Raw genomic sequence first — 14,453 nt, 5'->3', positions numbered from 1 at the left:
CCTTGTTGATTTTCTGCTTAGATGATCTGTCCATTGCTGTAAGTGGGGTGCTAAAGTCCCCTACTATTATTGTATTATTATCCATGAGTTTCTTTATGTTTGTTATTAATTCACTTATATACTTGGCTGCTCCCAAGTTGGGGACATAAATATTTATAATTTTTAGATCTTCTTTTTGGATAGACCCTTTTTTTGATGTAGTGGCCTTCTTCATCTCTTATTACAGTTTTTGGTTTAAAATATAGTTTGTCTGATATAGGTATCACTACTCCAGCTTTCTTTTTTTTTTTAATATTTTTTTATTATATTATGTTAGTCACCATACAGTACATCCCTGGTTTTTGATGTAAAGTTCGATGATTCATTAGTTGCTTATAACACCCAGTGCACCATGCAATACGTGCCCTCCCTACCACCCATCACCAGCCTATCCCATTCCCCCACCCCCCATCCCTCTGAAGCCCTCAGTTTGTTTCTCAGAGTCCATAGTCTCTCATGCTTCATTCCAGCTTTCTTTTGATATCTATTAGTGTGATAGATGGTCCTCCACCCCCTCACTTTCAATCTGGTGGTGTCTTTGGGTCTAAAATGAGTCTCTTGTAAGCAGCATATCAGTGGGTCTTGTTTTTTTTTAATCCATTCTGATACCCTATGTCTTTTGACTGGAGCATTTAGTCCACTTACATTCAGAGTGATTATTGAAAGATGAATTTAATGCCATTGTATTATCAGTAAATTCACTATTCCTATATATTGTCTCTTTTTAATCTTTGTTGCTTTTGGTCTTTTCCACTCAAAGGGTCCCCTTTAATATTTCTTGCAGGGCTCATTTAGTATTCATTAGCTCCTTTAGTTTTTGCCTGCCTTGGAAACTCTTTATTTCTCCTTCTATTCTAACTGACAGCCTTGCTGCATATAGTATTCTTGGATGCATGTTTTTCTCATTTAGCACATTGAATATATCATGCCACTCTCTTCCAGTCTGCCAAGTTTCTGTGGACATGTCTGCTGCTAACCTTACATATCTACCCTTGTAGGTTAAGGACATTTGGCCCCAACTGCTTTCAGAATTCTCTATCATTGTATTTTGCAAATTTCACCATGGTATGTCTTGGTGTTGACCTGTTTTTGTTAATTTTGAGGGGGAGTTCTCTGTGCATCTTGGACTTGACTGTCTGTTTCCTTCCTCAGATAGGGAAATTCTCAGCTATAATTTGTTTAAATAAACCTTCTGCCCCTTTTTCCTGCCCTTCTTCTGGGACTCCTATGATATAGATATTATTATGCTTTGTGGAATCGCTGACTTCCCTAAGTCTGCATTCGTGATCTAATAGTTTTATTTCCCTCTTCTTTTCAGCTTCATTATTTTCCATTATGTACCTTCTATATCATCTATTTGTTCCTCTGCTTCTTCCATTCTTGTTGTGATTACATCCAGTCCATTTTGCATCTCAGTTATAGCATTTTTCATTTCAGCCTGACTTGTTTTTAGGAATTTTATCTCCACAGCAAGGGTTTCTCTGGTGTCTTTCATGCTTCTTTCCAGCCCAGCTAGCATTCTTATTACTGTTGTTCTGAATTCTTGTTCAGATATATTGCTTATATCTGTTTTGAGGAAATCCCTGACTGTGATTTCTTCTTGACCTTTCTTTTGGGGAGAATTCCTCCATCTTGTCATTATATCTAGGTTTCTGTCTTTTGCGTGTTATGAAACCTGGTTATGTTTCCTGCTCCTGAGAGTAATACTATATTAAGAAGGGGACATACACTGGCCAGGGCCTGACACTTCAAGTCTTTCTGATATATGCTGTGTATACTCTGCTGTTGGTTTTTGGCTGCTCTTTCCCACAGGTCAGTCCTCTGCAGAGTTCCTTCTTGCTTTCAGTGGGGAGTGTTTGGACCTTTAACTAGGTGTGCTTTGATTTGTTTGTTAAGATAAGCCTGATATTAAAAAAAAAAAAGTCCTGATCCAAAAAAAGAGAAAAGGAACAAAAATGCAAACAGACAAAAGACTATAAGCCTGATTCCGAAGAAAAAGAAAGAAGGAAAAAAACAAAAGAAAAAAGAGAAGCCCAATCCAAAAAATGAGAAAAGGAAACAAACAGACCAAGAAATGAACAAAAAACTATAAACCTGATTCCAAAGAAAAACTAAAACTAAAACTAAAAAAAAAATAATTGGGGGAAAAAAAAAAGAAAAAGAAAGCCTGGTCCTATTTCCACCAGAACTGAAGCTGACGCTTTGGAGCACCCTGTGATCAGTAGATTTGTTGCATGCAGAGGGGCTGTGTTGGTTTTCTGAGGGAGAGACCCACTGTGCTGGCTCAGACCTGCCCTAGAAAAGATTCCCCTGCCAGGCACAGGTGGGCAGGGTTTAGTGTGACCAACTCCAGCCTCCACTGGAGATGCTGTGTTTCTCTCTGATAGTGCTGGTGGTGGTGGTGGTGGTGGTGGGGAGGTGGTGGAGATGGTGGAGATGGCATCACCCTGCCTCTCATCCCGGGGAAGGGGAACTTATGGCTGCCACTGCTCAAGAGTGTCCCAGGCTTCATCAGATCCTTGCCCTCAACCTGTCTGTGCCCTGGCCTTTGGCAGGCCTGGTGCCACAGTTCTGTGTTTTGTCTCTGGCCAGCAGCTGGAATTCAAAACTCCACGTCTTAAAGGACCCAGCAAGGCACAGACCCACTCTCCTTCCCCAGAGGAGAGCCTCAGAGCATTGCACCTGGCACTGTTCCCAGAGAAACAGTTTCATGGCCAGAAAGTTGCCTGGAGTCTATGTTAAAGCAGAGTGGAAAGCTGCAAGCAGGTTATCTGCCTTTTGTGTAAGCCTCTGTCCCCAGCTATTGAATGGCTGCTCAGTGGCACCTGGAGAATCCTTTGTCCATGGAGAGGTAGTATACCCTGTTCCAAATATACTCCAGGAAAGGGAATGTTCTCTCCCAGTGTGACCCAGCAGATCCCCACACCACAGTGTCTTGTGTGAACTATGTGCTGCTTTCTCTCCTGCTTTCTCCCTCTTTCCCTGACTTCTCTTTGTGAAAAGGGCTCCCTCCCCTCCACAGCACTATGGCTTTTCTCTCCCACATTTCATGTCTCGAAATCTTGCATCTACCATATTCTCTTCCTCCAATTGTGCAGATTGTTTTCGTAGTCTTCGCACTGGTTTCCTAGTCGTTCAAAATGATTTGATGTTGATCTAGCTGTGTTCGAGGGCTGAGGAGGCCCAGGATCCCCCTACTACTCCGCCATCTTAACTCCTCCAAAACATAGTAATTAAACAAATGACACTATCCAATAATCTACCTCTCTCTCAGAAAATTCCACTAGAATATGGCTCTGGGTCAAGTCCTGAACCAAATAAATGTATTTCTTTTTTAAAAATAATTTTTAAACTTTAGAATCATTTTAGATTTAAGAAAAGTTGCAAAGATAGTACAGAGTTCTCATATACCCCATACCCAGTTTCTTTTGTTGTTAACATTTTACATTACTGTGGTATAGTTGTCACAACTAAGAAACCATTATTGTACATTTTCATTAACCAAAATCCATACTTTGTTAATAATATTTCTTTAGGGGCGCCTGGGTGGCTTAGTCAGTTGAGTGTCTGCCTTCAGCTCAGGTCACAGTCCTGGACTCCTGGGATCAATCCCCGCATCAGGCCCTCTGCTTGGCGGAGAGTCTGTTTCTCCCTCTCCCTCTGATACTCCCCCTCTAGTGCTCTCTCACTTTCTCTCCCAAAAATGAATAAAAAATTTTTAAAAATAATATCTCTTTAGTTTTTTTGAGAATATACTAAAATTTAATTATTCATAAAAGCTGTAATTTAATCTGACAGTAAAACACAAGACGTAATATTAGAGTTGGTTTTTATATTATATATTTTAGCTTTGAAAGCCATAGAAATCAGTTATCCCAATTTTTTTCCTATAAAAGACCCATTTTTCAAAACATTATGCACAATTTTAATTAGAATATACAGACAGAATGATGTTTTGTAATTTCAAAATATAAAATGAAGCCAATGACTCAAAAAGTTATCTGCTACAATGAGTTTGAGGGGAAATTTCATAATCCATATCATTATAGATAAAAGTATAATGGTTCAACTTTTTAGTGTTTGACAGGGAGAAATCATGACAAAAAGACCAATATGAGGGGCACCTAGGTGACTTGACTAGGTGTCTGATTCTTGGTTTTGGCTCAGGTCATAATCTTGAAGTCATGAGATCAAGCCCTGCGAAGAGCTCCGGGCTCAGCATGGAGTGGCTTGGGATTCTCTCTCCCTGTCCCTTTGCCCTTCTCCCTGCTCACCAGGCTCTCTCTCTCTAAAATAAAAAAAAATAAATCTTTAGAAAAAAAGGTCAGTATGAAATCATTTGATTATACTAGCAATAGCTAACATTTAAAATGCATCTATGCTCTTTTGTATGGTCATATTAGAGTTAAATATATTTTCACATCTGTTATAACTGCTATTACAAAGGAAAAATACTATTGTCTTATTTTCTAAGAGCTATACAAAGAACAATTTTTTTTCTCCAGGGAATTGGTGGAAACCAATATAAGATTTCAGTTATTCACAAAATGTATAAACAGGAGAGGCCTTTTCAGCTTTAATTTTTGAAGTCTGGAATGCTGGCACTTCCCAGTTAGGTAACGGTTCATTCCTGTAATCTGGCCCCGAGCTGCTGCTTAGTACAGGTCTAACGCAGCAGACATGACTTCTTTTTAGGCTTCTTCTTTTCCACTGGTGTTTTTCTATTTATCTGTTTTGACCAGGTCATAAAATATCTCATTAATGTTGATTTTGACTTTGCAAAAGATTCTTTTTTTTAATTAATTTATTTTTTATACTAATTTTTATTTTGTTATGTTAGTCACCATACAGTATATCCTTAGTTTTTTGATGTAACGTTCCATGATTCATTATTTGCGTATAACACCCAGTACACCATGCAATATGTGCCCTCCTTAATACCCATCACCGGCCTATCCTAATCCCCCACCCCCCTCCCCTCTGAAGCCCTCAGTTTGTTTCCCAGAGTCCATAGTCTCTCGTGGTTCATTCCCCTTTCTGTTTACCCCCCCTTCATTCTTCCCTTCCTTCTCCTACCGATCTTCCTATTTCTTATGCTCCATAAATTAGTGAAACCATATGATAATTGTCTTTCTCTGCTTGACTTATTTCACTTTGCATAATCTCCTCCAGTCCCGTCCATGTTGCTGCAAATGTTGTATAATCATTCTTTCTGATGGCTGAGTAATATTCCATTGTATATATGGACTACATCTTCTTAATCCAGTCATCTGTTGAAGGGCATCTCGGCTTCTCCCACAATTTAGCTATTGTGGACAATGCTGCTATGAACATTGGGGTGCATATGGCCCTTCTCTTCACTATGTCTGTGTCTTTGGGGTAAATACCCAGTAGTGCAATTGCTGGATCATAGGGTAGCTCAATTTTTAACTTTTTAAGGGATCTCCACACTGTTTTCCAGAGTGGCTGTACCAACTTGTATTCCCGCCAACAATGTAGGAGGGATCCCCTTTCTCCACATCCTCTCCAACAATTGTTGTTTCCTGCCTTGTCCATTTTTGCCATTCTAACTGGCATAAGGTGGTATCTCAGTGTGGTTTTGATTTAAATTTCCCTGATGGCTAATGATTTTGAATATTTTTCATGTGTTAGGGGAAGGAGAATCTTAAGCAAGCTTCACACCCAGCGTGTGAGCCTGCTGCAGGATCTCACAACCCTGAGATCGTGACCTGAGCCAAAATTAAAAGTTGGACGCTCAACCAAATGAGCCACCCAGGCACCCCTCAATCCTGTTTTAATACAAACATGACCTCTTTGATTATGTACTACTTAGACTCTGTGTGTGAGGGAGTAGAGAGGAGAGAGTAGGAGTAAGGGATGACAAATCAAATCATATCCGTAGGCCATATATCAAAAGTTGGCAGCTACAGATCTAAGACAGTCTTATTGGATCCTATTATGGGAACTAAGAGATCAAAAGAAGACAAGACAGCCAGCTTAAAATCCCAAATTTTTTAACCAAGTTGAACCTATTGGCAGATGCTAGATTATTAGAACAACTCATGAGCCTAGAAAGCTGAAGATAGTTTTCTCATTGAAAAAATAAAGACATGTTGTTTAGGGGAAAAGAGTGAAAAGGACCAGGTATCAGACACACTAGTGAATAGCTAGTTGAAATAAAATGGTTAAGTGTTTATATATCTTATCTTAGATGTATATAACTATTATTTCTCTTATCTCTCAGGAGATATACATTTAGTTACAGTATTAAAAACAAACAAAAGATTAAGCTCCTAACAGAAAACCAGATCCTGTCAGATGCAGAATACATGGAGTCACCCATTTCTTATATAAATATTGACTTATGCTCCCCACCATTATATTTGATAAATGACAACAAACATTTATTAAACACATACCACATGTTAAGAAGTATACTAAGGACAAACAAAGATGACTAAAAGAATACCTGAGCTCATAGTTCAGGGGTTACTAAAAGGAAAAAGTGATGGGTCATAAAAGGAAGGGAGGGAAATTAATATGAATGAAAAGTTAGAATCTTACTGTAGGGAAGAGGACAAAGGATTAATGCTTTGGCAAAAGAAAGAAAAGTAGATTCCTAAGCAATGTGAAGCTGAGAGTTGTTCAATCTCATCAGATTCTTAAGGCATCTGTAGATCCAGTTTTCCAAAGAAAACTAGGGCAGTGACAAATGGGATAGCTAAAAGTAGGTCATAATTATAGCAAAGAAAGCAACAGCCAGCATAAACCTGGCCATTGTTATTGTTGAAGTTGTGGAGTTACTGCTTTCAGTTGCTCTAGTCATCATTGGCTTCCTGATACGATCATCTGTGGTGAGGATAGCTTTTCGGGCTCCATCCCATTTTCCAGGGCCTTGAAGACGATACTGGATTGGAGTGCAGGGTCCCCAAAATAGCTGTACTGCCAGTTTGGGGTCAGTGAAGGCCAGAGATAGTAGATTGGGCCTGACACCCACCAGATCAGCAAGTTCTTCCATGGTATCTATATAGTCTCCTTGAATGGTATGACGTTGGCTCTCCACATACCTGAAGCAGAGAAGACAAAAGCCATGGCCTATCAACAAGTCAATCAATCAATCAATTATTCAGTGCTTCTGAGTGCCTGTTATTGGCTCCATATTTGGCTAGGAGCTGTAGAAAGAAAAAGAAGACATTGTCTCCAACCTTAAGGATCTTATATAATCTACTGGAGGATAGAAGATAGATACGCATGAAGCAGAAAAGAATATAAGACTTTTGGTATATTGTGTGGTTTTAGATTGCTAAATAGAAATGTTAGAAGAGGGTAGTTAAAATAGAGCATTAAGTCCTTGAAGAATGTGGAGGATATAACTGATAGCAAACAGCAAAGTGTTACAAGTCGGGGGAGCAGCAGAATGAAGGAATAAAATAGCAATGAGTATGCAATATGAGAATGGAATATCTATGGGTGCTACTGAGAGTAAAGGAGGCATGTTTTAGAAAATAGGAATGAATAGAGAGAGGCGAATATAACATATCCAGATACAGAGGACTCTGATGTTACGAGAGGACTTGCCACAAAAATTCTCAAGTTTGGGATCTTCAGTTGTTTATGAGGGTAGTGGTAGTGGGGTCCACAGAGCAGGACTTCCCAGGGCCAGTGCTAATTTGGAATACTGAAAGAAGGGGGAGGATGACTTATCCCACTAGAGGAAGTGGCCCTCCAAACAGAGTCAGATGGAGTGATTATACTAAGTGCAGATTTGAAGAGCTAAAACTTTTTAGGGGGGAAATGTGGTAACAGATACTTGTGGAAGGAATAGGATTTAGAGAGCTAACTGGTAAATTTTTACCTCCTATAAGGAAAATAAAATAAAGAATAGTAGGACAGAAAGAAAGAGAAAAGCCAAGTCAAACTAATTGAGATTAGGTGGGATAACTTGAGGAATCCAAAAACAAGGACAGGAAAAAATTAGAGAAAATAAATTTGAGGTAGAATTGGTGAGATGGAAATCTAGAGGAACTACCAGATGGTCAAATTGCAATTTATTGAAATGGGACTAGTGTTATAAAAATGGGACTAGACAGGAAAGAATTTGAGTGCTTCCCCTTGGCTTAAGGGTCTGTAGGCATGCATTTATCCTATAGTAATGAGTCAAGAGCTGAGTATTCATGAAGGTTTCACAAGGATTCACTATACTAGCCTTGTAGGGTTGTTGCAAGGATTAAATAAACTCATGCATATAATATACTTTGTGTACATAGATGACCCTCAATAAAGGTTATTGGAAACTGCTCACAGTCAGAAGGTAGTTAGACAAAAATAAGTCAAAGGAAAGTTGAAATAGGATAGTTTACTGCCGGAAAACCAAGGAAAGAAAGCACTCTAAGAAGGAAGAGATGTTTAGAAGCACCAAACTCAGGAGTGAGAAGAAAAATGAAGTTGGTTATGGTTATGGTTAAGGATGGAAGTTACAATGCAGGAGGCTTAGGAGAGAGAAAAGGGTGAGAATTTAGAGAATATATTGTAGAAATTTGTCAGTGAAAGTTAGGAGGGGAACAGCAGAGTACCTGGAAAGGATATCAGGATTAATAAAAACTTTCTCCTCTTCCCAGATAGGGGAGAGTATGCTAGTATAATCAATTAAAGAAGACCACCTCTTTGGCCCTGGAATGATTATACCTCTGACTTTTCCACAAAAATTTAGGATCTTACTGTCATCAACTTCCACTTTATCCAAATAAAAATCATCCACTGAATAAACTCAAGTTCTGAAATTCAGATTGCTAAATTACCATGTTCACCCAAGCACTAAGGAACTAGCTCATGTTACCACCTTCCCAAATTACAAAGACTGTTCCTACTGTGAGCCTCTGTGACCTGGGTGTGCTGTCACATGATGACAGACAGCAAAGTAGCCTAATCTGATTTGTAAATCTACCTACAGATTTGTAACTGGACTATATCTTCCTCCATTAATTAATTCATTGACACCCTTTCTTTGTCTGGCAGCTTCACTAGCATTTCAAGTAATTCTACCAAAATTAATATACCTGATTTTCTCTCCATGTGCTTTTTCCTACTTGACTTTTCTTTAGGTTCTAATCATAGGATTTTAAATGCTTTTCTCTCCTTTTCCATGTATATCCAAACCACTTGGTGCTATTTCTCCATTTTATTGTCACAAACTATTACTTCCCTTCCCTTCAAAATATAATCTAAATCCTTACCATAACACGAGGAAGATTAAATATAATATAATAGGGGCACGTGGGTGGCACAGTTGGTTGAGTGTCTGACTCTTGGTTTTGGCTCAGTTCTGATCTCAGGGTTGTGAGATTGAGCCCTGAGTTGGGCTCCACCTGCAGGGTGGAGTCTGCTTAAGACTCTCTCCCTCTCACTTTGCCCCTCCCTGCTGTGTGCACGAGCACCCACGCGCTTTCTTTCTCATATAAATAAAATTAATAAATGTACATCACTCTAATTAAGAAAAATTACATACCTCCTGGAGAATTTCTTACCTTTTAGCGATTTCCTCTTGAACCTTAGCTATTTCTGCTTTCATTTCACTTTGTGAGGGCAATGTCTTTAGCCCTAAAGAGGAAAATCAAAATTTTAAGTGTAAAATTACCTCCCTGGGAACAATAATCCTATTAACAATCACTATGCAATGGAGAACTCAAAGAAATACAGGGTAATTTTCTGTACCCAAGGAGGTTATAATTCACTAGATCACCTTACCCCATCATCACCACAGTATGACATTAACAGCAGTAACTTACTCTATTCTACCTTGTCTTTGGAAGATATTTCTCCTATTCTGCCTTCTAACCAACAACATCTTCCTAATTGGGAAATGAAATAATGGACATGAGGAAATAATAAATGGTCTTAAAAGTATATGAAAAATAAGGAAGTAAAAGGGCAGCCTGCGGGAACCACACACACATTTGTACTCTTTGTAACAAACAGACTTTACGCCACAGGGTGAGAAGGAAAAATAAATTATTGATCCCATTTATGCCTAAAGTCCTAAAGATAAGCTTTTTCCTGTTCTGCTTGGATTCTTCACAATTTCAGAGGCAGCCCAGTCCATCTTGAAATGGCAATAGCTGACCAAAAAAAAAAAAAAAAAAAAGGTTGGCGTGTTTGTTTTTAATGTTAAGCTGATTTTGTGCAGCCCTCAAAGTTTCACTCCTTGGATCTGGTTCAACCCTTTGAAGTGATACTGAACAAATCAGATCCTTCTGCCAGGGGACATTCTTCAAACCTTTGAAGGGAACTCTCATATCTCCCCTCCATCTTCTCTTCTCTAGGTAAACCCCTCAGGCTCCTTCAGTTGTACTTAAAATGTCACGTTTTCAAATCCCTCAAATCTCTCTCCTTTTCATGCACCCCAATTTCACTTTTAAAATATGGGGTGGGGGCGGGGGTAACAGGGTGATGGGTATTAAGGAGGGCATGTGTTGTGATGAGCACTGGGTGTCATATATAACTAACGAATCATTGAACACTACATCAGAAACTAATGATGTACTATACAGTGGCTAACTGAACATAATAAAAATAAAATAAAATATGTCTTTGGGAAAAATAAAATAAAATATATCTTTGGGTATGTGCTGACCAGTTTAGACAAGAACAATTTAAGTCCTTAGTGAAGAACAATTGTAAGTTCTAGGACATTATAATTCTAATGATGCTAGAGATAAGCCTTTTAGAAGCCATATCATTCTCCTGACTCATATTGAGCCTACTATCCCAAACCCAAAATTTTTTCACATGTTCTCTTGGCCAAAACTGAGAGAGGGTATATAAAAGGGGGAAAGTAGAAATTTGAGAGGTTGAATCTTTTTTTTTTTTTTTTTAAAGATTTTATTTATTTATTTGACAGAGATAGAGACAGCCAGTGAGAGAGGGAACACAAGCAGGGGGAGTGGGAGAGGAAGAAGCAGGCTCATAGCAGAGGAGCCTGATGTGGGGCTCGATCCCAGAACGCCGGGATCACGCCCTGAGCCGAAGGCAGACGCTTAACCGCTATGCCACCCAGGCGCCCCTGAGAGGTTGAATCTTATACATTCTGGACTAGTCTTTAACCAGGTCTTAATTTTTGGCTGAAATCAAATCACACCATTTCTATATTTGCTTTTCTCTATAATGAAAGATTACATTCTTTTGCTTCACAAATACGTATCAGTTGTCTAAAATCTAGATGAGTGGATTCTAGTCTGGACTTCCCATTGGAATCAATGAAGGAATATTTACTCAGAGATCTCATGTCTGCCCCACTTAGATTTATTAAATAAATATCACCAGGCAAAGTATACCTATTTTGGGAAAATTTCCCAGGAGATTCTAATATATATCTACAGTTATAAGTCATTACTTTATATTCACTCAAAGATAATTTTTGAGCACTAATTTTATGCCAAGCACTGTTACAGTCATACATGCTGTTTAGCTATTTAAAAGCAAGAACATAAACATAATTAAACATACCACTTAGTAGTTAAGTAATCAACTTGCATGGACACTTACCTTTAAATACTTGAGAGACCCAGCGTCCTTGCAGCTCTGAAATGGGCATAATGGCACCCAAGGGCTGGATCAAGCCTATGATTGCAAGAGTTGGTTTTTCCAGGTTAGGAGGGAAGACTTTTTTATATAGGGATATCTTGTTTTTGACTACTTGGACAGAATCTTCAAGAAAAGGGAAGGCAAAAGTATAGCCTGTGGCAAAGATAACAGCATCAATGTTGTCCTCCCTGGAGCCATCTTCAAATATGGCAGCTGTATCTGTGAATTCCTTCACATTTCCTTTCACCTTAACCAAGCCAGACAGTATACGATTTGGCAGGTCATCATTCACTGTTGGATGTTGACTCAGAGCTCTGTAAGTGGTGATAAAGATCAGAAGAAGGAGAAATGAGAGAAAGAAAAAGAGGTATCCATAACATGTAAGTAAAATTCTACTTTGATGGAGGTGGCTAAACAATATGCTAATGGTCTCCCTGTTGGTCTATCCATGAAATTTGGGAAAGGTCTAACGTATACCAGCTTGGCACTGAAAGAGAAGACAGGGGTGCCTGTGTGGCTCAGATGATTAAGCATCTGTCTTCGGCTCAGGTCATGATCTCAGAGTCCTGGGATCAGGCCCTGTGGCTGGCTCCCTGCTCAATGGGGAGTCTGCTTCCTCCTCTGCTCCTCCCCTTTGTGCACTCTCTCTTTCTCTCTCTAATAAATAAATAAAATCTTAAAAAAAGAAAGAAAGAAAGAGAAGACATTGGAGAAGTAAAAGAAGAATGGTCTTATTTCTCAAGGAATAGCAGTAATATTCTCAGTGATATGATAAGGCCAGAGGTCTATAGATTCTATCCACAGATCAATAGGTCTGGAGAACTGGGCTATCTGCATTCTATTGAGTCTCATTTCTAGTTTCAAAGGCCCAAGAGCTAGAATTAGACCATCATTTTCCAAACTATATAATAAATTACATGTATATAGTAATTTATAGTTCTAAATTGATTCTATGTACATTCACTTATTTGAGTCTCATACAAACCCAATAAAGGAGGGAGAACAGGTGTCATCCAAGTTTAGAGATGAGGAAACTGAGGCCTAAAGAAGTTAAGTGGCTTGCCCAAGGTTACACAGACTAGGATTTTAGAATTTATGTCAAAATGGTTTTCTATAAATTCCCTTGGGAGCCTCTGGGTCTGTTAAGTAGTATTTCCTAGAGATAGCATAGGATAAGGGTGCCACAAAAATAGGGTTTCCAGTGTCTTGGACATTTCTAAAAATCAGCCTGGATCCTTGGGCCCTTAGTTAATAGGCTCTGAGAATTCTCACCACATCATGGTCAGACAGAGCTGGCCTAGCCTCAGGAACATGGCATTACTGTTACTGGTCTATTGCAGTTAGTTATGCTTTGACTCTAACCTTTAGGTACAGATTCTGTTCTTATTATGCCCTCATGATTTCATCTTTCTCTCTAAACTTACTGCTTTTCACAAACAGTACCACCATCTATATAGTTGCCTAAGCCACAAAACTGAGTCTTATATCTGGTCACATGGGCTTTTTCCTTTCTCCACTTAATATCCCCAGAATAGTTTTATCTATTTTCTATCTTACCTAGATATTACAATTGTCTTTAGGGCCTCCTGCTCCAGCCCCCTTCAGTCTATCTTCTACATCATTTTTGGAGTGGTTGTTCCAAAATGTATTTATTATTAGGTCACTCACTTGCTTAAAATCTTTCAATGGCTCTGGACTGTCTTCATTCCAAACGTTTTGTTTAGCAGAGTATACAAAGGTTTTAATATATCTGTCCAGTGAGGCTGGAGATATACTCAATCACTCTTTCATCTTTGCCATTTTATTATAGTCCAGCCAAACCAGACTACATGCAAGTCCCAGAGCAAAATGTATTTTTCACTATTCTAAGACCTTGTACTTATAATTTGAATGCTGTTAGCCTGTGTGAACAGTCCTTATTCTTGTGCCTTGGCCATCACTTCCCCACCCCCATTGTGGCAACATACCTGTGTTTAGGCTTTAGGCCAAACATTTCGTGGTCAAACCTTTGGTTCATCTTTTTCTCCAAAAAACTGTTTACTAATGATTGACCACAAATCTTCGAAAGAAAATAATGATATCGAGTAGAGAATAACACATCAAAAGGATATCCGTAGTCTGCTACACGATTCAGGATCCAAGCCCCTCTCCTGGTGCTGAGGAAAACCTGGGGCATGGGGAAAAAATTGTTTGCTTTTGTCACTCTCTGCTCATAATCCTTTAATAGAGCCCTGCTCTCTTCAAGATTAAGTTCAAACTCATTTGTCTGTCTTTTTAGTCCCTGCACATCTTTTTTTATTTCCTGTAATTTTCCTTTTCAAACACTAAGAATACAATTAAATTAGTACACTCACTGACCAAGAATGTGTGTTTCTCTCATCCACCACCGCATTTCTGTTTAATGTCATTATGCCTTCTTGAAAAGCCACCTATCCTCTTAATTCTCCAAAGCCTTCTTATTGTTAAGATCCAGATTAAGTGTGCCTCCTCCATAAGACACCACTGACCATTCTGCCTGACAATTTTCTCTCTGTTCTTTGAGCTTCTCTAGCACTTAACCTGTCCAACTCATTTAAAATCAAGGAGCAGTAGAACTGAAAGCTATTGGACATCATTTAATTTAAAACCCTCAGTCTCTTTTGCCTTTGATATTATTTGCATTATTATAAAAAAACACTGTTATTTATCACTTATATTGATATTAAACTTTTTACGCTCTTATTTCTGTCTCTGCAAATGTGTTTCCTCCAGGGTGGGAGGTACAGCATTGACATCTTTCTGTCTCCCCAACATATCATCATCATTGCTTCTATTTTTTGAGAATTGTGACCTGT

The 14,453-nt window shown here is 38.8% G+C and overlaps 1 protein-coding gene and 1 long non-coding RNA gene across 2 annotated transcripts in view; one reads left to right on the top strand and one right to left on the bottom strand.

The window, feature by feature from the left end:
• LOC121102020 overlaps positions 1 to 14,453 on the top strand; it is a 56,373-nt gene that overhangs the window by 20,250 nt on the left and 21,670 nt on the right. The window lies entirely within an intron of this gene.
• FMO5 (flavin containing dimethylaniline monoxygenase 5) overlaps positions 6,037 to 14,453 on the bottom strand; it is a 30,216-nt gene continuing 21,799 nt past the window's right edge. The window contains exons 5-8 of the mRNA XM_040626844.1: positions 13,587 to 13,786; positions 11,581 to 11,933; positions 9,564 to 9,636; positions 6,037 to 7,106 (exon numbers count right to left, since the gene is read on the bottom strand). Coding sequence (XP_040482778.1) covers positions 6,761 to 7,106; positions 9,564 to 9,636; positions 11,581 to 11,933; positions 13,587 to 13,786 — 972 coding nt within the window. The 3' untranslated portion in view covers positions 6,037 to 6,760. The remainder of the gene's footprint in view (positions 7,107 to 9,563; positions 9,637 to 11,580; positions 11,934 to 13,586; positions 13,787 to 14,453) is intronic.

The sequence above is a fragment of the Ursus maritimus genome, unplaced genomic scaffold, assembly GCF_017311325.1.
Source record: "Ursus maritimus isolate PB19 unplaced genomic scaffold, ASM1731132v1 scaffold_12, whole genome shotgun sequence".
Taxonomy (NCBI): domain Eukaryota; kingdom Metazoa; phylum Chordata; class Mammalia; order Carnivora; family Ursidae; genus Ursus; species Ursus maritimus.
Note: the sequence above shows the minus strand (reverse complement) of the source record. Positions and strands in the feature narration are given on the sequence as shown.